This window comes from Dermacentor albipictus, chromosome 1, assembly GCF_038994185.2.
Source record: "Dermacentor albipictus isolate Rhodes 1998 colony chromosome 1, USDA_Dalb.pri_finalv2, whole genome shotgun sequence".
NCBI classification, from domain to species: Eukaryota; Metazoa; Arthropoda; class Arachnida; order Ixodida; family Ixodidae; genus Dermacentor; species Dermacentor albipictus.
In genome coordinates, this window is record NC_091821.1 from 429,214,374 (window position 1) to 429,240,019 (window position 25,646).

The 25,646-nt window shown below is 42.6% G+C and overlaps 1 protein-coding gene and 1 pseudogene across 1 annotated transcript; both read left to right on the plus strand.

Annotated features, from left to right (window-relative positions):
* The first annotated feature begins 688 nt into the window (after positions 1-688).
* Positions 689-7,223, plus strand: LOC135897577 (uncharacterized). Its single transcript, XM_070531121.1, has 2 exons — positions 689-1,941; positions 7,126-7,223. Exons 1-2 carry the CDS (start codon positions 1,287-1,289, stop codon positions 7,221-7,223), a joined length of 753 nt encoding a protein of 250 aa, XP_070387222.1. The 5' UTR covers positions 689-1,286.
* Positions 1,937-6,637, plus strand: LOC139054730 (uncharacterized; annotated as a pseudogene).
* Positions 7,224-25,646: the final 18,423 nt, after the last annotated feature.

A 25,646-nucleotide genomic window follows, 5' to 3' on the forward strand; every position in this document is an offset into this window, starting at 1 on the left:
GCCATATAAAAATTGCAACAGCTCACTTACTTAGGCAATATCTGCAACAGCAATCCTACGAAGGATGAAACTTTTTTTTTTTCGCGATCGATGCACAACACTAAGCGGCAACTGCAGCAACAAGCATTTGGAACGAGTTTAAACGTTTTTTACCATAAGAGCAAAAAGTTCTGCCAAACTGAGAGCCTACATATGCTCCATTCACATCAGTAAATTCAACAAACAAGAGCAACAGCACTGAAAAACGTAACAGGAGCTGCACAAGACCACACTACCAATCATAAACGCGCTCCAAGGCATAAAGAAACGAGCTGCTCCAGCGTTGCGCCCAAGTGTGGCTCGAGATCGCAAGCTCGAACACCATCCGGTTCTTCCAGCGCAACTTACTAGAACAACATTCTATCACACAACACAGTAAGAAACCGTAAAATTCTGTTTTAGCTAAGCTGAAAAGCTGAAGCAGCTCCAGCAGCGCGCGCGAAACTATAAACCGGAACACGCCATACTTGTTTAAACAACGTCATCATAACTGTGACGTCACTTCCGTGCGTGGCAGCAGCGTTTTAGTACGGCATTGAGACTGCTGCAACGCGGTGCTCCCCAGACGACCCCACACAGTATCGACTGCTGCAACGCACGGAAGTGACGTCACGAAATGTCAACGTCACATGCACGCGTATTTCCGTTTTTTCGAGGGCGCGCGGTTTGATTATTTGTTCGCACGTGACATTCAGTACGCATCCCGTCAGCCGCGCTTGCGGGTCGTGCTTTTCTGCTGCCGCTGGTGCTGGACCTAAGGCCTGGTTCTGCTGCAATCACGCAAGCCTCTGACATCATCCTTTTATATGCGCGAAAGCTGCTTTGCAGGGTTATTTTATATTTGCTAGCGTTATTTATATCTATTCTAATAAGTATTTTGATGGTATTTTGATTGTGTTAGTCGCGTATTTGCCGATCTTGCTGTCCTTGTTCGCGACCGCTTGCTTTGTTGAACCCTAGCGCGGATTTCCCGGATTCAACGTATATATAGTGCTGACTAGAAGGTAGCCTCCTTTCGTTTGTGAAAAAGCTCAGATTTGATTGTGTTAGTCGCGTATTTGCCGATCTTGCTGTCCTTGTTCGCGACCGCTTGCTTTGTTCAACCCTAGCGCGGATTTTCCGGATTCAACGTATATATAGTGCCGACTAGAAGGTAGCCTCCTTTCGTTTGTGAAAAAGCTCAGATTTATTTTCTCGCAGTCTTTTTTTTTCTTCTAGGTGTCATTTTAGATTGCACTGCTTGCAACATGACACGTGTTTTGGTTGCCGGTGACTCGATGGTGAAATACGCGGACCAGTATTTCCCATCGCGTCGTAGTTTGTCAGTCAGTGTTGCCGCGCATAGAGGAGTAAGGATTGAGCATTTGCTGTCAATGATTGCTGACAAGCTAGCTGGTTTTGATGTTGTCATTGTGCACGTTGGCACTAACAACACTGTTGACAGTGTCAGCGTGTGCATGGACAAGTATCGCCAGCTCGCTCAGGGGATCATTGAGAGAAATCCCATGGTGCATGTAGCTTTTTCTGCCATTCTTCCTCGGGGGCAGAATCAGTACAGCTCATGGGAAGCTCAGTCTTCATGGTTGCATGACCTGAATGGTAACTACGAAAAGATTAACAGTGCCCTGATGCAGTACTGCCACGAGTGTGGCTACACATTCCTGGGTGGTCTCGTGGACAACTGGCCCAGTTGCCTGAGCAGAGATGGTGTCCACCCGAGCCGCTTTGGTAACAAGGTGCTGGCAGACTTCCTGTACCAGGGGGCCTGCACCCTGTCCATCCATCTGGAGAGAAGCCGCATCCAGCAGTCCTACAAGGAGACCCAGGAACCTTCTTCGTGGACCAGTTGGACTCGGCAGGACAGCATCCCTGCCATCTCCGAGGCTGACTTTCCCCCGCTTGGTTTGCATACTTTAATTTCTTCGCATGCAGCAAGTGGACCTTCCACAGCACCAGCTCCTGTCTGGAAAGCCAGCACTGCTCCCTTGCAGAGGCACGGCACCAACCAGCCTACCAGAACCCTTCAAGGTGCTGGATTTTCACTTGTTGGCGGTGTCCGTGTCCGTTGCAAGGGAAGCAAGGCTTGGTTCACCTGGGACAGCCTGCCTTCCCCCACTTTCCATGGCACAAGTGTACCAAGTAGGGGAAAAGCCGAGGGGAGGTCTGCTGAGCCAATGATCCCTGGTCGAGGTGCAAGCACCACTTGTGTCTGGAAAACTAGGAGAGCCACACAAAAGCATGAGAGTGCTCCTGTTGTGTGCTCACCTGTGGGGGACGGAGAGGCCAGTGCTCAAGAAGCAGCTGTGCCAGAGGCTGTCCCCCACTGTGGCGACGGGGAGTGGAAAGTGGTAGTATCGAGGAGGAGGCGGAAGGCTGCAGCACTGCACAAGCAAGAATGGAGCTGTGACCTGGCTACAGACAGGAAAGGCAAAGTTCTTGCTGTGACAGCTGCCAAGTTCTTGAAGTTCGCTTCACCTTTGAAAGCAGTTGTAAGCCAGAAACAGACATGCATTGACAGTATAAAGTCTGAGTCTGCTCCTTCTGCTGTCTCTGGTAGCAAGCTTGAAGGACAAGCCAGTGCCCCTCATGACGCCATTTGTGATAGTTTTGGCAAGGTGCAGCATGTGGCTAGCAGGCAGAATAAAGACTGCTTGGTAGTTGCTATGGCTGAGTGCAGACCTGTCATAAATGGTGTTCCAAATGAGGTCATTGTCTGCAAATGCTGTAGGTCAGAAACAATGCAAGATGGAGGGCAGATGACGAGCAATCCTGGCACAGAGGCTGGTGACCTTGACAAAGCTGCGTGCATTGCTCCCACGCGACGTAGGTGTTGTGAGGCTGCTTTGACATCCAGCTGCAGGCCTGCCAGCTCTGATGCCCAGGCTGTTTGTGAAGGAGCTGGTGCTAACACAACCAGAGTTCCTAACACTGTCACTTTATTGCATGGTGGAGGCAGCAAAGTTTATTTAAATGCAACATTTGATAATTTTATTTCTTTCAGGCAAAGCTTTGATGAATGGTGCAGGGAGGGCAAGCACATAGTCACAATAAGTAGGTCTCATAGAAGTCCATTTGCAACAGAATCTAAAGAGTTTGAGTATATTAGGATTTCATATAGCTGTGTTCATGGTCGTGCTATAAAACCAAGAGGCACAGGAAAGCGACCCAAGCAAGCATACAATGGTACTGGTTGTGAAAAGGCAGTTTCAGTAAGCCTGTGCAAATCACCTACTCTTCACTACAAAATAACCAAGCTGCAAGCTAAGCATAATCACGCCACGAAGTATTATGACTTGTATCCTCAAAGCAGGCTTCTAAACGATGCAGAGAAGGTAGAATTCTTTGATTTTGCCAAATGTAATATTGGCCCAAAGTATTTTAAAAGTTTGGTCGAACAGAAAACGGGCAAGAAATTAACTACAAAAGATGTTAACAATTACAAGCAAAGGTTTTCTATTCCTATTCGCAATGAGCAGGCTCACGGAGAAATGGTCTTGGAAAAAATAGACACCTTGTTAGCAAATAATCCAAACTGGGTCATTCACTATGAAAAGAATCAAAGTAATAACCTGCAATTTGTGCTACTTCAGACAACGCACATGCGTGAGATTTTGGAAAAGTACCCAGAGATTTTATTTATTGATGGAACATATAAAGTAAACATTGAAGGCTATATCTTGTACTCTATATTGGTTGAAGATGGTGGAGGCCGCGGGAGACCTGTGTGTTATGCCTTTTTGCGGAATGAAACGACTGAAATTGTGCAGGCTATGTTTGCCAAGTTTGCAGAGTTTAACCCGTTCATTGTATCTGCTTGCAGAGTAGTCATGATAGATAAAGACATGAACGAGCTACGCATTTTGACTAAGATTCTTCCTAATTCTGAAATTTTGTTGTGTACATGGCATGTGCTGCAATGCTTTCAGCAAAAAGTCAATGAGAAAGCTAGACTGCAGCGTGATCAGTTACTCCCTCTGTTAAAAAAAATTGTTTATTCCTTCACTGTGCAGGACTACTTAGACAGGCTTGCTGAGCTCGAAGCTATGGCGCCTAAAGATTTTATTTCTTATTACATGCAGAACTGGCACTCCTGTAAAGAAATGTGGGTACATGCATATCGGCAGAAACTTCCTACATTTGGTAATAACACGAATAATCGCATTGAGTGTCACAATCAAAAGATTAAAAGTTATCTCACTTCAAGCATGCATTTGGTTCAAGCCATAGAAGCATTAGTAAGTTATATTGAGAAGGATTTCTTATCTCTAAAATTTTCCAAGTTTAAGGAAATGAAGCTGAACTTAAATGTAAATGATGTCAGTGAGCCATTTCAACTAGACTTGGCCCGTAATTGCACTTCTGAGGCCACAAGTAAAGTACTTGAGCAGTATAAACAGTTTAAAGAAGTAGGTTATTTGGTTACTTCCACTGCTAATTCTTATGTAGTGGCTTCAGCAAGTTCTGAGCACAGTGTTTCATTATGCCTGACGCGTTGCATGTGTGCTTTTTATAATCAGTACAGTTTGCCTTGTGCACACATTATAGCAGCTCGCCATTTTGCCCAGCAAGACCTTTTTGACAAAGCATGCATACCGGACAGGTGGTGTAAGGATCATTTCCTGAGTGACAGCTGCATGGTCTCAAGTGCCACACCAGTGGTGACAAGCAGCATTCAGCTGCTGCCATCTGTGAAGCTCGACACTGCTCAAGAAAAGTATTCTTACACCTACAAGAGGCTTTGTGAAATGTCCAAGACTGTGGCTAATGTATTATCTAATTGTGGTGAGAAGGAGCTAATGGAAAAACTTGCATCATGCGAGGCATTCTTCAGAAACTTAACCACCTTTCCTAGTAATCAAATTACAGTTAGCTTACAAGGTACACCAGCTCCATTACCCCTATCGACTGCTACAAGCAGTTGCAGGCATTCGAATAGTACAAAACTTGTTGTACCTTTGGTAAAAGCAAGAAGAGGACGGCCAAAGAAAGTCAAAGCTGTTAAGCGTAAGTTTTTGCCATCGCAAAAGCAAATGGTAAGCCTTGCAATGGTGACAGCAGACATGTTAAATGTCTGCAAACGCTACTCTCTTTCAGATGCCGATTTAAATGCCTTAGTACAGGGCACCTCAATATCAGACAGCGTGATTAACGTAGCACAATACTTGATTCATCAAAAGTTTCCTCACTGGGATGGCTTTCAAGATGTGCTACTTGGCCATCGTTTACTATTTACTAAAGTAGCCTTTTTATTCAAATCTTGCATGTCCGAAATCCCGATCACTGGCTTACGGTAACCAATGTTGAGGCTGATAAAAACACAGTCTTTGTATATGACTCAATTGACCAAGGTACTCCTTCTGATGCCGTCAGGCAAATCTGTCACATGCTAAAATTGCAGTCACCAACGCTGACCATTTGCACTAAAGGGGCACAAAACCAGTGCAACACGCTTGACTGTGGCTTGTTTGCAATTGCAAATATGTATTATTTAGCATCAGATAGGAGACCAGAAAATTTAAACCTTAATCAGAGTATGCTGCGCAGACATTTGCTGAAATGCATACAAAAAGGCAACATGGAAGATTTTCCACTCACAAGCTCCCCCACTACTCGTGTGCGGCCAAAAGATTGTATTTATGAGTTGCATTGTGTATGCAGGCAACCGCTGTATGGCAGAAAAGTACTGGACATTTCTTGTGCATACTGTTCAAAAACCTTTCACAGGGAATGCCTTCGCCTTTTACCAGATGATATGGATAAAAAAATAATTGTGTGCTCTAACTCATGTTTGGCTAGTGCCAAGGAAAAAATCCACACTTGTAGTACGTAGCATTTTTCTCTTTGTACGGCTTTAGCCAAACCTGACTATAACAAACCAGCATAAAGTGAATTATCCTGTATATTGTACACACAAAACTTCCTGACTGATACTCATGCAAAACACTCACTTGTAACAGAAGCCTTTTTTTTCGAACTTTTTTTTTAAATAGTGCCTAAATGTTAGAATACTTGGAAACATACCAGCAGTGTACTTCAAGCAAGCTCCTATTGAGTCTCTATTTTGAGTGACTGGCAAACTGTTTAAGGCTAAAGATTGCTGTCTACTATGCATGGTTTTGTTTACAAAAATGCAGGTAACTCTGACTTAATTTTTCCACTGAGGACAACAAATTCATATAGGACAAACACAATACAAAAGTTTGTTTCCTTTCGTTATAGGCGCATTTGGATTTAAAGAATTACCTGATATAATGAACCTATTTTTAGTGCATAGGCCAGTTTGTTATTATCGGGTTTCAGTGTATCGACAAGCTACCAGTAAACACTGACACAAACCGGTGATGTGAAACTTTTGTTGTTCCAGAGCCCCGTTAGCAATATGCCTGTATACTTCGATGCTGTTAAGAGGTTTATTTGTTCATTATCAATGCATTAACTTAGATCCATTAGCAGCTGTGCAACTGCTTTATGGTTACCTGCGGCATCGGGATTGCTTAGGCCCAACCACAAGGAACAAGTTTACAACATATTTTTGGCCGGCTATTTGATTTGATGTGGGCACAATTCAGCAACTAGAGCATCAACCCCAGCATCTCATCATTCTTGACGATGGCAGCTGGCGTCAACAATCCGTCAGGAATGTGTTTCTTGTGGTTGAAGCTTTAATGTGGGCAGGTTCACTTTGTATTATTCAATTTGAAAACCTGATCAATCTGCTAAGTAGTAGCAAGTATTTTGAATATTCAACTGTGTTACAAAATTTGCTTGCCATCGGTCTGGTACTGCTTTAGCAACCGAAATCTGTACTGACATTGCCCCATTACCTTCCCGTTGCCGCAAGTCTCTCGGCGGAGCCTGACCGCTACAGAGCGCGTTCTCGGGTGGCGGATAGAGAAAACTCTTGTCAGGAAGCTGCGCTAAGCAGCTTCATGCAAGACAGGCACTTGTGCCCGCGGACCAACAGGCTAAGAAAATCCTCAACAGCAGCACTGAGGTTGTCACAGTGACATGTTCATCTGAGAGTGCAAGTTGCAGATTCTTTTTAATCCTTTGTACTTCACCTGCGTTTTTTTCCCTCTTGTACAGGTCCACTGACGTACCAGCTGCATGCATTCACACTACCATCAAGTCATCAGGAGCGTCTGTACCTCTATCTAAATATTACACTATTGTCTAAGGTGTAAAATCAGACTTGTATATTTTGCTGTAATGGTTCTGCCAATAAAAGATTGATTATACATATTTATTTTCTTGCAAAGCTGGCATTGTGTATGTAACAGGCCAGTGCAGCATATAAGCTATAACTTTTTTCTTGCAGATGCATAACACTCACCTGCTATGAAACCAACTTGCACTGCATAGTTAATATGAAACACAGAAGATGATTGTGCACCATCTTGAGTGCCTTCGCATTTATTTAGTAGTATTTTGGATCAGCTATGCAGCAAAACTTGGCTTCCATGTTGAAGAACAAACTAGCCTACACACGTTTCTTTTTGCACTAACTATGTTAAGTATGTGCCAATTAATTCCTAGGCAAGTCTTTTTAAATACTGCTCCTTGATCAAGTGCTTGTCACTGTCAAAATTGAGGCAAGGTATAGCTTTGTCTACAATTTTTATTGGTTATGAACACAAATGAACAGAGACAGCGTTTAAAAAATTCATGCTAAAGGGCAGCACTCTATGACAACCCAACACTCAAGTCCAGATTACACTGTTTTGCAATAAACTCGAAAAGCACAACACACATTTACTGTTCGATTGTCTTTCACTGTTGCATGGGTGATCAAGTATTGGGCCCCTGTACCTAATCTGAGCATACTCTAAATAGTAACACAATTCAGTCATCCAAATTACATTTTTGCGTGCACTGTGCGTACATTTTTTTTTTCTAGGACATTTTCTGGGTATCCCATAGACATTTCGCTGCAAGACATGTGCATATTACATGGATGTTCAGTGAACGTCTAGAAAAGGGCATTTTGAATGTTAACTGAAAACAGCCTCAATATTAATTCAAAGTTATTCTTAGTTTGTTTGACTGAAAGAATACAGCACATTTTTATGGTGTACGACAGTGTAGCCCATCTAAATGTTACTTTAATGTAGCAGAGAAATCTGCGCTGATTAAAAGAGCTATGTAAAGGTAACCTGCTTCACTACATGAAATGGGTATGAAAAGGTGACATATCTGAGGGATAAAAATAATTTCAAGTTCACAATTGGTATAACTTGGTGTAGAGCACTCACCTAAATAAACCTTCCCATTCTTTGTTCACATACTGACTTCCACTACACTATAACACTGTTGAGCATGCAACAATTTTCAATTATATAAGTAGCAAAGTGAAAGCTCATTTGTATTAAACATCTAGAGGAAAAGCTACAAAAAAAATGTGGTGTGGAGAAAACACGTAAACATGCACAACTCAAGCATTTCGTGATTAAGCGACTAGAAATTTATGGCTTTTTATTATTTCGCTGCAGGCTAAGCTAACCAATAAAAACTAAGACTTACACAGCATGCTTTGCCACATTGAAATTCATATCACCCTGTTGTTTGGATACTTCAGGTCACGTGTAGGTGTTCTAGGTACTCTAAGGCTTCCACCATAAAGTGAACCCGTATGGCTTGAAGTGCCTTTTCTCTGCACCAAGAAAGAAATGTAAATAATCATGTGAAAGTTACTACACACTTCTTTCCTTGGCATTTCAGAGTTGGTAGAGCACACTTAACATACACGTAGCGCAGAAATTTATTCGTTGACTGCCCCACTAAACATCCTACCATGCTGCGGTGAAACTATGCACTTGACCCACCCCCTTTCCCCCGTGCCTAACCCCATAGGTCATGTGCAGAGTGTCACAGAATTCTGTTTCGAGGATTCTTCGCATGTGCTAATGTTTCTCCAGCCATTGAGCTTAAGCAAATTAAAAAAATCTAGACTAAAACATAGCACTGCTAACTGTCTAAGTATGCAATAGGTTGTGATGATTGTGACATTTATATGCATGTGTAATCTTGCACATACTCATTTATCAAAGTGACCTTCCTATAACTTGTACCTCCCCACAAAGTTGTGATTTCATGCACACTGTGACACAATCGTACACACACAACCCACCTCCAAAGTGGGTGAAATACATCCATAAGGCTATAAAGGACTGTGTGACTGTTGGTGGGATTGAATCCTTCTAGCAAACGGCCCAATGTTCTAGCCATCATCATCATCATCAGCCTGGTTACGCCCACTGCAGGACAAAGGCCTCTCCCATACTTCTCCAACAACCCTGGTCATGTACTAATTGTGGCCATGTCGTCGCTGCAAACTTCTTAATCTCATCCGCCCACTTTACTTTCTGCCGCCCCCTTATACGCTTCCCTTCCCTTGGAATCCAGTCCGTAGCCCTTAGTGACCATCGGTTATCTTCCCTCCTCATAACGTGTCCTGCCCATGCCCATTTCTTTTTCTTGATTTCAACTAAGATGTCATTAACTCGCGTTTGTTCCCTCACCCAATCTGCTCTTTTCTTATCCCTTAATGTTACACCCATCATTCTTCTTTCCATAGCTCGTTGCGTCGTTCTCAATTTGAGCAGCACCCTTTTTGTAAGCCTGCAGGTTTCTGCCCCGTAGGTGAGTACTGGTAAGACAGCTATTATATATTTTCTCTTGAGGGATAATGGCAACCTGCTGTTGATGATCTGAGAATGCCTGCCAAACGCACCCCAGCCCATTCTTATTCTTCTGATTATTTCCGTCTCATGATCCGGTTCCGCCGTCACTACCTGCCCTAAGTAGCTGTATTCCCTTACGACTTCCAGTGCCTCACTGCCTATTGTAAATTGCTGTTCTCTTCCGAGACTGTTAAACATTACTTTAGTTTTCTGCAGATTAATTTTTAGACCCACTCTTATGCTTTGCCTCTCCAGGTCAGTGAGCATGCATTGCAATTGGTCCCCTGAGTTACTAAGCAAGGCAATATCATCAGCGAATCGCAAGTTACTAAGGTATTCCCCATCAACTTTTATCCCCAATTCTTCCCAATCCAGATCTCTGAATACCTCCTGTAAACACGCTGTGAATAGCATTGTAGAGATCGTATCTCCCTGCCTGACGCCTTTCTTTAGTGGGATTTTGTTGCTTTCTTTATGGAGGACTACGGTGGCTGTGGAGCCGCTATAGATATCTTTCAGTATTTTCACATACAGCTCGTCTACACCCTGATTCCGTAATGCCTCCATGACTGCTGAGGTTTCGACAGAATCAAACGCTTTCTCGTAATCAATGAAAGCTATATATAAGGGTTGGTTATATTCCGCACATTTCTCTATCACCTGATTGATAGTGTGAATATGGTCTATTGTTGAGTACCCTTTACGGAATCCTGCCTGGTCCTTTGGTTGACAGAAGTCTAAGGTGTTCCTGATTCTGTTTGCGATTACCTTAGTAAATACTTTGTAGGCAACGGACAGTAAGCTGATCAGTCTATAATTTTTCAAGTCTTTGGCGTCCCCTTTCTTATGGATTAGGATTATGTTAGTGTTCTTCCAAGATTCCGGTACGTTCGAGGTCATGAGGCATTGTGGATATAGGGCAGCCAATCTTTCTAGGACAGTGTTCCCAACATCCTTCAACTAATCTGCTGTTACCTGATCCTCCCCAGCTGCCTTCCCCCTTTGCATAGCTCCTAAGGCTTTCTTGACTTCTTCCGGCATTACCTGTGGGATTTCGAATTCCTCTAGACTATTTTCTCTTCCATTATCGTCGTAGGTGCCACTGGTACTGTATAAATCTCTATAGAACTCCTCAGCCACTTGAACTATCTCATCCATATTAGTAATGATATTGCCGGCTTTGTCTCTTAACGCATACATCTGATTCTTACCAATTCCTAGTTTCTTCTTCACTGCTTTTAGGCTTCCTCCATTCCTGAGAGCATGTCCAATTCTATCCATATTTTACTTCCTGTGTTCTAACCGTTAACACATCATTGCACATACACTTCTCTTGTGCCAAAGTCACTCTTTGAAACATCTGGTGCGTGCAAAACGTGCCAGTTTCTCGCATTCTTCCCTCTTGACAGCTGGTACTTTGAGATGATGTGTTAGACTGCACTGCCTTTGGGATCAGACTCCATTTTCTGCTAGATCCTTCAAAGCGGTTGAAGTTCACCTACAGTGATATCACATTCAAAGTAATAAACTAACATTGTCCCAGTAAAATCCCATTAGTGGGTCCTTGCAGCTGTTTATATTATGCATTAATGTGTCATGCACATAATATGTCATGCTATCTCTTAATGTGTCAAGCACCTAGAAGTGACACCACTGTTTTTTAAGTCCAACCTTTCACCTGTCTGCCAATCATGTATGTCGGCATTATGAGCAGAGAAGAAATCATGCTCACTCGACTGGCACACCCAGCTTAGCCTGCTCAACCTTAGTGGAGCAAGGTCTTGTTAATTCATCAATATATTAAAAACTCCATCAAAATGTGTTCACACTAAATCAGGTGTCACACTTTCAGAATGGATGGCAGGGTGCGAAGTGGAAGAATGGTAGTAGAACAGTCACGATACCACTTTGCTTGAGCAAAGTTTCAGTAGAGCTAAAACCGAGTTCAAGCATGCCTAGTGCATCAATTAATGCAGCTTTCACTGGGAAAGACATGACAGGGTGCTGAGTGCAAGCAGGACAGAGAAATGAGTTGCTGCATCATGCTGTATGAAATGGTGCCACTGTGGGCAGGAGGAAGTGGCTTGATACAGAAGAAAACGGTTCAACGAAGGATTACTCGGTTGCATGGCGATGGAGCAAAAACAGCGGCCGAGTGCACCCGCGTCTAGGGCAAGCTGCCTCGGTGTTCTCCAGTTACGGATACTAGAACTGAACACGTTGCACCATCTGGGGCGGTATGCCCCATGCTATGAAAGAACTCAGCCATCAGCAAGAGCATGGAGTTTCCTACTAAACTGAGTACAGGGACTTCCCTTGCACCACACATCGGCACACATTTCAGTGCGAACACCCAAAGCGTGTAAATTCGATGTTAGTTTGCAGTGGCGGCGCTGTGGACTCATTGTTTAGGAGCAGCAATAACTATTCGCTACTACATAATAAGCGCAAATTTTCTCGGGCGCAGTACCTAATCCCGCACTAGAATTGCTGTTTGCAAAACGCGCTACTTGTCCATCCAGACGAGGAACAGTTATAGCAAGCCGAAAGCAGACGCACTTGTTTAGATAAAAATATTGTAAAACTTGTAACCGCATCGTAAAACTCACCGTCAGACTCATCATTGTGGAAAAGCATTAGGAAGCGATTCCCACGCTTCAAATTTAAACAACGCGCATAAGAGACGCGAACTCGCGAACACTACGATTCGCTAGGACATAAGAGGATTGGATTGACTTGCAATGCTTGCCCGGATCTCTTTCGTACCTGAACAATGTGGGCGTTACCGCTAGTTTCAGCATTTCATTTGTTTATTATTACGCGCCGGTTCTGCTAGAAGCGGTGTCAAGCGAAAGTTCTGCGACATCGCTACCCGCTTTGCATATCCAATGCTCGGTCAGCTACGTACGATGCACAGCGCCAATGCGTACAATACGTTACGTTCCCTCTAGGTCAGTCATTGTTTACGGCTTCTCAACGCACAAGCCTGCTAAACGCTTTTCCTGTGAGAGAATCACACTCAAGTCTTATGTGAAGCATAAACTCGAAGGTACAGGCTCAATTTACAGAAGCATAATAAAACATTCGAAAAAGCGCCGGCTATGGCTGATGACTGCTGCTGCACGCTTCACAGCATGATTACCATTCATTCTCTAAAGAGCACTTATTCATTCATCAAAAGAAACCTGCACAGCATTATCATTGATCTAAAAAATAGTCTATGCCTGTGAAGCTGCGAGCGAAGTATGAAGTTTCATTGCCTCTCCACACATAATTAAACGCTTTAGTGCATGAAATTCTATCAGACCATGCGCTGTTATTAGAATTTATGAAGCTTCACAGCCCTACACAAGCGTTGAGGTAAAGCCCTCGGCAGACGCAAACACATCGTGGAATCGAACGACTGACTCCACAGTGCGCTTGTGCTTAAGGTGAATGTAACCATTTGCTGGCCCTCCGCTCAAGATGCCGTCTCAAAGCGTGAAATTCGGTCATATCGTGCGACATAATAACAAACTTGTCGAACTTCACCGCACCGCCCAAGCGTTGAGGTAAAGCCCTCGGCAGACGCAAACACATCGTGGAATCGAACGAGTGACTCCACAGTGCGCTTGTGCTTAAGGTGAATGTAACCATTTGCTGGCCCTCCGCTCAAGATGCCGTCTCAGAGCGTGAAATTCGGTCATATCGTGCGACATAATAACAGACTTGTCGAACTTCACCGCACCGCCCAAGCGTTGAGGTAAAGCCCTCGGCAGACGCAAACACATCGTGGAATCGAACGAGTGGCTCCACAGTGCGCTTGTGCTTAAGGTGAATGTAACCATTTGCTGGCCCTCCGCTCAAGATGCCGTCTCAAAGCGTGAAATTCGGTCATATCGTGCGACATAATAACAAACTGGTCGAACTTCACCGCACCGCCCAAGCGTTGAGGTAAAACCCTCGGCAGACGCAAACACATCGTGGAATCGAACGAGTGACTCCACAGTGCGCTTGTGCTTAAGGTGAATGTAACCATTTGCTGGCCCTCCGCTCAAGATGCCGTCTCAAAGCGGAAAATTCGGTCATATCGTGCGACATAATAACAAACTTGTCGAACTTCACCGCACCGCCGAAGCGTTGAGGCCTGTAAAACCCGCGGCAGAAGTAGGGCTGCATGAAATGCCATGAAAGCACAGGTGGCGCTTTTGCGCGTGATGTGAAGTGAAAACATTTTGTGCCACTGTGCACAAGTTTGCATCTCAATGTGTCTTTTTCAGGCAGACCAGGTGATGTCGTTACAGCTCCGTCAAGCTTAACAAGACTACACAAGCGTTGCCATAAATCTTGCAGCAGAAGTAGCTAAAGGTATCAGTAAACTTAATTAATACATGGGCAACGCTGAGCGCCGACGGTAAATGCAAACATTCATTCTGTCATTGCACGCATGTCTGTGCATAGCTGCTTGAAACGAAGGAAGTGCTGTGCAATGCAATATTAGTTATATCAACATTTATGCACGTCACTGCAAAACTTAAGGATTCTACGGCTTGTATGCTTAGTAAAATACAAAAATAGTGAATCAATAAAAAGTGGTTTCATTCATAAGATGAACGAAAACATTCCATGCCTTTTTGCACACAAATCACAGCATGTATAAAAAAAACTGAAAATCTCAAGGAACTCCTAGTAGATATGTGCAAATTTCAGATAATAGCATATGTATGCCAAGATAGCATCAGCTGTCAAAATTAAGAAGTATCTTTCAACTCCTCACAGTCTGTCACTCCCTTTGTGCAAAGCACTGTGAGCTCTCTCTGCTGCAGCCTTCTTGGCGCAGCGCTCCTATGTCACTTCGTCAGAGCCACTGAGGAGAAAAAAATAAGACAAATCCAATTTTATACCTGAGCTGGCTGCCAGCCATCACTATCATCTAGGGGCCCTCAACGCTTGACATGATGTCAAGCAAGCTTCACTTTTCAGCTTTCCCCTGCCTCCAAGCAATCTTTTTGCGCCTTTCTTGCTTATAATATAAGCGGCAAAGTTATGCACACAGTACGTAAGCCACAACATTCAGCAATTATAAATGACATTATTCTCATGCACTGAAACCTAAGCATTTTATTGTTGCAGCTTTAATATTGAATAGGCATGCTTGGATAATGAAATTTTCTGATTGAATCGATAGCAATATACAGGAAAAATTACCTCTGAATATCGAATCAAATATTGAATATTCCCAATTTCTAAAATAACGAAATGAAAAATGCGGTAGAGTCTGTTAAGGAAAAACAGACTTGCTGGCCTTTTTGGATGCGTATAGTGCCATTAACAACTAGATGTCAAGTCAACTAGGAAGCTTGTAAATGAGAAGCAAAGGAAAGCACAATCATAATGACACAAATGAAAGAAAATGAACAGCATGTCCCAGACACATGTAGTAGAGTATAGTAGAGTATACAGCTCAGTGAAGGAGTTAAGGGCAATACTGCAGCCCTGCATATCATTTTGAAGGAATCGAAGCATATGGAGAGATTGACCAAACAATAAATTGCTTTGTCTAATTAGACAGAGCAAATGCAAAGTCTTCCTAAGGCACGACATGCTTATACTCAACTATAGCATGTAAATGACCTCCTCCATATCTTTGTTCAGAAACTGGATCATCTGCGCAACAATCACAGTTGTCCTGCACTATAACCATTCAACGATTCTTCATTTATATCAGTCTTCCTCCTTGTAGACTGCAAGAAGTGTTGTTGTCTTTTACAGTGTTCGAACAAAACAAATGTACTATTCGACAACTTCAAATAGTGAATTCTCGAATCAAATACGAATTGAATAGCAAAGACTATTTGATTCATATCCGAAATTTTGAATATTTGCACACTCCTATTATGAAATTGCAAGATTGGCTTGTAATCGCAATACATGTGGCAAATTTTCTATTAAAAAAATGTGGGTTAGCCCCCGCATGCATCTAATTTCACAGCCAATCAACCATCACTTAATTTCCTTGCATTGCTGCTGTTCACTCAGTCTTTTATACATTGCCACATTTGCACTGATAATACTTGCTACTGGACATATAAATTTTATCTGCAGCGTGATGTATAATATCCTATATATTAACAAGGAATAGATGATACTAGAAATTATCAGTTATCATATATAATATACAAGACAGTTAACTGATAATCTATAAGAGTACCAAAATTGGTGCTAGAGGAAAGGAGGGCAGCAATGTGCAGCAGAGGATTGGGAGGTGTAATTCGAGATAGCATAACTCACTGGCCTAGAATGGAGTCAGCTAATGCAAGGCAAGGATATGACTGAAGCTTTCAATCCTGAAGCAGACATAAATTGGTTAATGAAATTAATGATGGCCATGTATGCACCTTGAAAAACATGGGAGCTTGAATATAAAAATTAAATGTACCCAGCAGTACAGATTGGATTCAGATTGTACTTAGGCACAGAGGATGGCCTGTCTCTCCTGTCAGATGGTGTCCTGCTTGTCTCCCCTCACAGCCACTAGTTCTGGACGGTGGTGGCAACTGATACAACCAATGCATGCAATAATGCAGAACATAATTTAGGTAATTTTTGAAACATGGAAGACTTTTGTCTACCAAAGCAGGTAACAAAAGTGGCACTCATATTTTTGAGTCTGAGAAGAATTAGTGTGCATGTAAATTGTTTTCATATTGGATCCTAGCTGTGCTTCAAACCACAGTGTGCCACATGGCTCTGTTCTGGCCCCCTTGCTGTTCATCATTTGTCCTGCATGGAGGCTTCAAGACATCACAAGCATTGCGTTCTTTATTTATGCTGATGACATGATGATTTGATCAACGTATGGGAATCTTGATATGCAATTTAACAGCTGCAAAATGCTTTTGACATACTCACTGAATATGCAGAGAGTGTTGGTCCCCAACTATATATAAGAAAGTCCTGCTGCATTCATGTTACTAACAATTAAGATAAGGAGAAGTAAGGTCAGTCTTCAAAACTGACTTTGAGGTAGGAATCAACCCATCAGTCATGCTAACAATTAATGAGCTACCTCTCCTTAGCCTTGGAATTCATCTTTCTGGTTCAGGCTCGAACTAGCCTAGGCCAGTCTGGAAGTCATCGACCTTGACTTTGGACTTAGTATACGGAATTCAACCAAGTGCTGGTAGAGCTCACTCTGAGGTGACACACCAACTTGCAAGTTTTTTTAAATTTCACCATGTATCACCTATCAAGCACAGTTTCGTTGACCGAGTGCTCAGCGGTGGGCTATACTAGATTTCACCATCTGAGAAGTGAGGGCAATAATGGTACTGAATCAAGTCTTATCTCAATCCAAATGCGTAAATTGCATGCCCAGCTTAGCACAATTATGGAACTTGTCATTCTGTGCAAGCATGTAAGACAGCTACGATAACTGATCTCTCTATTAGTTGCAGCTCTCTCTTCTCATTTATACAGAGATCCTCCCAAGATAATGACATTTTCTGAACTCCTGCTGTATGGCACTGTACTTATATTAGCACTAATACAAGAATAATGTTTAGAAGTAATTATACAACTATTTCTTACGTGAGATATCAGGATGCCTACAGGACACTGTGCAATTTACCCAGGCTATGATTTTCAGGGCAACGTAGGATGGATCGCCGTCATCAACCCATTTACAGCATTAAAAATTATTTTTCTTTTATATGCACACACCTGTCCAATTGACATGAAGGAAAGGCTTATTGCAAGACTGTGAGACACTAATTATGCATGCTATCAGATCCTGCCCCACAAAATCATCTAGGAAAGTTGGCGATGATTCTAAACAGCATCAAAGAGAAGAAAAATTGAGGCCTGGAAACTACGGGCAGGCTAATGTGTACTTTTGTGCTCTCATTTATTACTATGAGAATATTCGAGGTTCATATGTGATGGCTTTGTGATGAGAAAAGAAAGAAGTTAGGCAAGGATGTCAGCTGCTATGAGATGTGCTTTATTAGAAAGTATAGGCTGCATTAGTACCTGTGTGGGTAAACCAGCATGTTCCCTGAACAAGTGAAGCTATTTTAGCCTACAAAAGCTGCCTTGAGGCTACTTGTTTTGCTTCAATTGTTGGCAAAAGGTATCTTGCTCTCTTAAATCAATTTTCACAGGAAAGTGCTGCATACTTATAAGATGCACATCATATCTAAGGCAACATGTAAAGCTTTATTTCGATAGCTAGTAAAGCCTTGGCCATCACTAATGTCTCTGCTGTGTACTGATGTGGCAGCACCATGCTTACACATTTAGACATCTTTTGCAGTCAAGCATGCAGGAATGCAGACAACTTTGAAAACCTGTCTCACGTATGACGTTTAAATTGTGTCAGTTTCCATCGTCTCCATGCTGCGTGATCACACGAGAGGTCAACACGGGTCAAAAAATTTATATTTTAGATTCGATAGAATATTTTATATTTTATGCACATAGTATCAATCAGTAGCATGAAAGTGAACATGACTTCTATGCCAAATGAATATTTAGGAGGAAAAAAAATTGGGAAACTCCTCAGTGCGGAGGCACCTATTTCATGCACAAGGCATTCTTGGGAATTCGCAACAATATGAAATACAATATATTACAGCTACAAAGAATATATTTTTGTCTGTAAAACATAGACCTAAAGAAGGGCTAGCTAGCTGTGCAAAACAGAAGTGTTTTAGCATAACTGCTTAATTTGCTACAATTTTCAAAAGTTGCTATATCTACGGTTTTTTATCAACTATACCAATCCGTGGAGCCTGTTGAAATTTGGTAGACTCTGAGACCTTAACCTATTCAACAACTTTGCACAATATTGTTCTTGTATCACAAATTATCTGTTTTACAATTCACTTCAAATGTCAAGTTTTGATGAAAAAAATCAAAATAAAGAAAGAACATTGTAGATTAAAAACAAGTTGCATTATTTTGTTTGTAAGGACAATACTACAGGTGGTAGAAATGAAAGCTTCACCAGAACATAGCAGTGTGCTAAGAAAAAGGGACATCGGGGTAAAAAGAACATGCACAAGGCTCTGACTTGCCTAAACTTGACTATGATTGTGACAGAAAGGCAGTTTTGGCCTTATGGTTAATACCTATACATAAAGGTCCGTTCACTGCAATCATTATTCGCTTTACTGGGAATAAAGCATCAATATAACCTTTACGTGACTCTTTTATTTAACAGCATATGTGCGCAGCTTATGGCATAGATCATTTTTAACGAAAGTTTGTATTTCTTTGCGTGCTAGAATTAACTGTTAGTTCTCTGTGAATGTGCACAGGTAACACAATGTACGGCAGGTGAATGCCTCTAAAAATGTCACACTGGTCATTATATAAATGTCGTTATATAACCTAAGATGCAGTGGTGGGAGTGGGAATGGTGCTGGTTAAAGCAGTGTTAGCTGGCGCATAGTTCCAGCTGCCAGGTGCTTAAAACTGCCAAAACTACCTTTCTGTAGCAATCATGGTCAAGTTTAGGCAAGTCAGAGCCTTATGCATATTCTTTTTATGCTGATGTCCCTTTTTGTCTGATTATGTCTGATGTTTAATAGTACAAGGGCCTGGAATGACTAAAGAATGCCATGAATGTTTCATGATACATTTAACACTTAAAAATGGATTGCTATAAATAATTAATATTGGCTGTATACAGGCTTAAAATTACTTGCTGTATAGGAGTGTAAAATATATCTGCTGTTAAAATTACAAGCCTATAAGTGATGTTTGTCTTTGCTAAAATGCATGAGGAGATGAGAAGATAAAGCATTTGAACTGGTGTGGTCTTTTACCAAGCACTCTGTGCCTTTCCAGAGCCCTTACGCACAATGGTTTGGAAGCTGGCACTCCATGTGCACTGCAGCATTGCAGCTTAAGCCTTCAACTGGAGGCAATGCTATGATTTAAGACTTTGAAGACACTGTATATATATCCAGCATATCTACACCACTGAGAAAAGTACCTGACAGTTTTGTTATTGAAAAGTAGATTGTTGCCAAGGAAAAGGGCTGTACTGAAAGGTAAGCAGGTGCACATTATATCACACTTCATGTCACAGCCTATACAAGGCTGATAGTATTTGCCAAATAAATAAATTTAAAAAATATAATGTAATAATAAATTGTTGTTATGCTGTTTTATGGATAGGCCTATTTTATAGACATGTTTTATGGCTAGACTACCTGTTCTCCATAAAGACATGGAGAACAGGTGGACCCTCCAAACTTGTTGCATGTTGATGACTGGCTGCTCATCAAAAGGTAAGAATGTGTACATGCCATCCGTTTTTATTCTCCACATTCCAAATTCCAGCCACCTTGCTTGTCTTTCCATTGGGATCAGGCTGCACGAAGTGTAAAAAGGTAAAAACAGAAAAAGCAAAATCTGATTGCCAAACAAAACATGCGTCCAAGTGTGTATGCTGCTCCCTAGACTTGGTATACCTGATCCCGTTATCTTGTGAAGAGGTGTAACACGAGAGTGCAGAAGCACCACTATCCATTCACTTCGTCTTGACTGCCTTACTATTTGGCCAGTTACCGTCACTCATGTGGATGTAACCCCATGCTCAATGACACACTTATGCTTTCCCATCATTGCAACAAATTAATGAACGAAATAATTGAAACATTATGTATCAACAAATTACGAGACAAATGTATTAGCCAGGCTTAAATTGTGACCCTTGTGACCAAGAAATGCAATTATCTAGATGTGTGTCCTGAGTGAAATGAATTATTGTTAAGTTTCTATTTTTGTACATGTCTACCATTCTCTAACATTGTTTTGTTATCACGTGGCTTTGTGAATCTACTTTTGCACTTTATTTTTCTCGTTGTGTATACTGTTGCTTCAGGACATATATATATCTATGTATATATTAGTATTTTCCTTAAACAAATATTTTTCTTGTGTATACAGTGCCAAGTCTTTACTTTCTTCACCTCTCTTCTTTTGTCTGTGTTACATCGTGCTGCCAAGCAAGACATCGCTATAAATCTGCCCCCCCTTGCCCATCTTTCAGTTATTCTGCACTGTGTGTAATTCATTACTGACCTTTATATATTCCATGTATCTTGCAAATTGCTTCTGAACATTTTACGCAAGAAAAGCTATAGGTCCGTGAATGAAACGTGAGCTCCACTTTCAGGGCCTCTATAAGTGATGGATGCTTCTTCCTAATCTGTGAGCCAGAGATGTATCCTAGGCAGCCTCTACAGGGGGCCCAAGTCAAAATTTGCAAAAGAGAAGGGGGACCTCACTGCACACTATGAGCGCTAAAATGCCAGCATTCTCAGGGGAAGCCTGGGCCCTCAGGACTCGGACTCTGCCGATGCTGCAAGCTCATTTCATTCTAAGCCACGGCGAGCAGGCACCATATGCAATTAGGCCATGCACAGATACTTGTGTAATTAGCTTAGGACCACGTTTTTGTGGTTTTTATATGTTTTTATTACTTTCACTGTGCTAAGGCAGTCAATGTGTAGTAATATAGCTTTAAGAATGCTTGTGCCTATAATATGGGGAAAATAACTGTTAGTGCTTTGCTTGTAAGGATGCTTGTTTGCAGATTAACAGCCTCACATGCAATATAAGAAGGTCCCAGTGCTGCAAACAATACTCTTGCTTGTGATTTTGAGGCATCAGTGATGAGCTCTGAGCATGTATACTTCTATTTCAGTTATAAGTATTGCAGTTGCATATATGCACACCTAGCACATGCTTGGAAGCTTAAGGAATGAGGTGTCGCACTCTTTGCATTGTTACTGTTAAGGTGGCAAATGCTTAGCATGGGTCATTAAACGATTTCCAAGGATCGATCTGTCCAAGATCTGGCAACAATGCTCTTAACATTGTTAGATATGGAGCTGTTTCCTGCGATTACTTCGAGTTCCCCAAACCACTTCGAAATGCAGCACAGCTAATTGAGGAATGCAGAAGCAGGAAAGCACATTCCAGAGGAGCGGCCGAGCAAACAAGTTGAAGGCAACAAGTTCACGTGCCAACAAGTTCGTACGCCGCCGGGATTAGAAGGGGGGCTCGGACAATGGAGCATGAGCAGCCCTCCCCTTCTCCTCGTTAGAAGAAGTGCATTGCCAGTCTGCGAGGCAAGACCGCAGAGAGCCGCCAGGTGTGACACTGCGACACGGGCGCCTACCATTGGCTGAAAATGGCGTCATCTGAGCGGACTCTCCTATTGGTCAAACATGACGTGACTTGCAGTGCTCGAAGGGTTTATAAGAAGCCTTCCAGAGAGACCAGGACATTCCCTGATTCCCTGATTCTCCTCTCTCGAACTTCTTGCCGCGGGCCGCAGCATCCGAGTTGCTGCCGGCCCGTAATGTCTGTACGACTGTTCATTGACGTCTCACCTCCTGTACATAATGTAGAATAAATACTCCCAAGTTGTGGTTTTCATCCCGAAGTCCGTCCCTCAACCCCTACAACATGCATTGTGAATGGCAGTCTGCATGTTGGCCATGTAGATAGCTCAGAGTATTTGACATGCCATATACTACAGTGTGGCAACAGTGTTCAGAATCTGAGTGAATGTTAGCATGAGGCTACTAAGTGGCGCACTTGACTGGGGATGCAGAGGTTGAGGGAGTAGAAGGGAGGTGGGGCGGGGTCGGGGCGGGGTCGGGGCTTTGACAGCCACATACAGACATCTTGGGGAAGGGGGGATGTGTCCTTCGTGCCCCCCCCCCTCTGTATATGCCACTGGCGTTGCTACAGGAGTTGAGCTCTTGGGGCACATTTCTTAGTCAGCTTTAGGTGATCCCTAAGCCCAAGTGATGGATTGCCTAAGGGCTGCTCCAGGACAAAATCTCTGAAGAGATATCTCCTGTGTCCGGGTAAGGTCACAGGCAAGGAGCAGACTTATCGGGGAAGTAAGGCACATATATACGTGTCCCACCAGAGGCAAGATTCCAGTGCGTGGTTGGGATCTATTGGGATTACAGTTAGGTTAGGTGGAGGAATACAGTTAGGTGTCACAAATGAGGCAGTTGATTGAGCCAATTGGACTGCCCAAATGGTTGAACTAATTCCATCTGTGCCCTAGCTTGTACTCAGTGCACCTCAATACTGAGATGTAAGGAAGTGTAGAGTCTGAATTTATTGACAGATTTGTAGCATTCTTAACTGTAACTTGTTTGAGCTGCTTCAATGCAGTAAGTGACTGAATCTTTTATCGTAAGTGATAGGGAGGGACTTGCACTATTATGATGTGGGGTGCTAGATGGACTAGATGGCATCATGAGAGGCTTTCAATGCAATTCAAGTAGTATGGTGAGCTGGGCGTTTCTGCCTTGTACGTGACGAAAAAATCAATAGCGGGGTGAGATGGGCTCACATAGTTTTGTTATGCTCAGCATATGTCACAGATGCTTATTTCAGGTAAGCCTCACAAGATTCCATAGCGCCATGTTGTGTAACAAGATTTTTTTATATCTGGAAATATGTAGTTAGAAAGAACCTGATGGGCTCAGTGTATACCGATTGTCATTGATCGTCAACTTGCCCTCCCCAAAGCCGCATTGATACGGCTTATTTAGCTTTCTAGAAAGTGTAGGAGATGATGCGATCTATCAATTTGCATAGACAGCTACAGTAAGTATCACAGACCTGTTGCTAGCTGCCATAGACGGATCCTAATCTTGCTCCATGAGAAGAGGAATTACAATGGCTTTCTTTTTTATGCAGAACAAAGATGCCTGAAATGACAGATTTTGTTTTATAATTTAAAGAATTATTAGTGTTTCAGGATGCAAGTGAATTAATATCTTGTTTATCTATAATTCCATCAAGTGCCAGGGGCGGACTTATTACAGAAATTTAAGGAGGCTTTAAGCTCAGAATGATAATAGCTATAATGTGGAGCATATTTGAAGTTTACTTGTTTTCGTTCAGCAATTTCACATAAAAGAATCTTAATCACTATAGGAAATAGGTCCGAAATGTGAAGCTCCCACCCTCCCCAGGTGCATTCTTTGCCTGACCTCGTAATGTGTTCCCTTAATTGATAATTGGCCAATGGCAAAGCATGGGTTTGCTTCTGTTTAAGCCTTCCAAACTCAACAAGCAACCACGACTGGGTCACCGTACCTTTCATTATACATTATCTTGAATACATATTCAAGGTCTTCGGGACCGGCCCAGTTTACTATTACTCTTTCAAGGATCCGCTCAACTTACTCGAGGATAAGCACGAGGACGCGGATAATCACGGGAACGCAAGAAAAGAAAGCTTCTGTTTATAATCGAGCACAATTAATTGTGGCGGCCACATCGGTTTCTCCGCGATCCGAGTCAGTAATATTTGCGCAGCTATGATGACATTAAGACGCACGGCGCTGCAGGAAAAGGGGTGTCAAAACTGGTTCACTGGTTGCTTCGATCTCGAAAACGAATCGTAGTGACCGACTTTCGTGCTAGACAGCTAGCAAAGAACTCGTATGGGCCCGACCCTTTGAGGAAACGTTCGAGTGACAGTGCGAAGACTGCAGTTTCACGCATCTGTCACACTGTATATAAATCCATATTGCGGCGTTCGGAGATTGCTGTAAACACAGCGTGTGGCGACGTAAACGTAGGCATGTACGCTTGCAGCGCTTGTCGTCTGCTGCTCCAGAGAGGAAACGGGGGAGAAGCGTGCGTGTGCTTGTGGCCCCACCACATTCCTCGGGCTCTCGGGTGACGCACGAGACGCTCAAAAAAATTGCTTTCCATCTCTGCAGGCACCTGATAGATAGCAAAATATTTTTCTGCCTTGTAATATTGAACGCTGACTATTATTATAGCGAAACGCATGACAATATAGTTGAAATAATTTTGCGTTGATGTCTTTAATCAAAATGTGTACATTAATGAACGCATAAGACAATTTTCTTTTATATCTTTGGAAGTTAAACGCATTGTTTAGTAAGATTTGATATATTTCAATTGTTTTTAGTTTAATATATTAAAGTGACGTCACTTCCGTGCGTTGCAGGAGTCGATTCTGTGTGGAGTCGTCTGGGGAGCACCGCGTTACACGAGTCGCTGCCTACGGCATTTCGCTCCTACCACGTGCGTGTCAGCAGTTTACGCCCTACTAATTATATATAGTGGTACAGACTGACTACATTGTGTTCTAAAGGAACCGAATATTTAACATGGAAAGTTTTGGGAACCTTTATTCGGCCAACGCGGCCCAAATGCGAAAACATACTTTGGAATCTCTGACGTCACGCTGACGTACCGGCGCTGGGGTTTCGGCGCGAAATTCAAATACTGATACTTGGAGCATTTTCTCATCTAATAATCAAACTACGTTTTTTTTAAATAACTGCCTGCAGGGTTCTCAAACAATGCTTTATTATTATAAACTAATTTATTGTTTCGCTTTAGTGTCCTTTTAAGGTAAAATCACACGCACGCTTGCCAGCGCGCGCTAACTGCCGCCGTTCCTGGTTAGACGCCTTGGCAGGCCGCTTCGTATTGAGCTATTGATGACGCTTCAAAATGCACAAGTTGGAAGTTGCCACTATCGTCGGTCAAGCTGGTGTATTCAGCTACTGATGGCACTTCAAGATGCGCAACTTGGAAGTGGCTACTGTCCTCAGTCAAGCCGGTCCGTATAGTAGCATGGCCATACTGGAACACATGAGCGCGAGCATGCACTCAAGCCCTGTCGTGCATTTTTTAGGCTTGTAGCGCAGCTCTGAATGAGCAAAAAGGAAGGTGGAAGGCGTAATGAAAAAGAACGGAGAACATAGTGAGTGCTCCGTTCCTATTCATTATCCCTTCCACCTTCCTTTGTGCTCATTCCGAGCTGCGCTACAAGCCTAAATAAAGTCATGACATGCCAACTCGCCCAAACTGCCACACATTTGCCCTGTCGTGCGCAAAGCAAAAGCTGCGCATGCG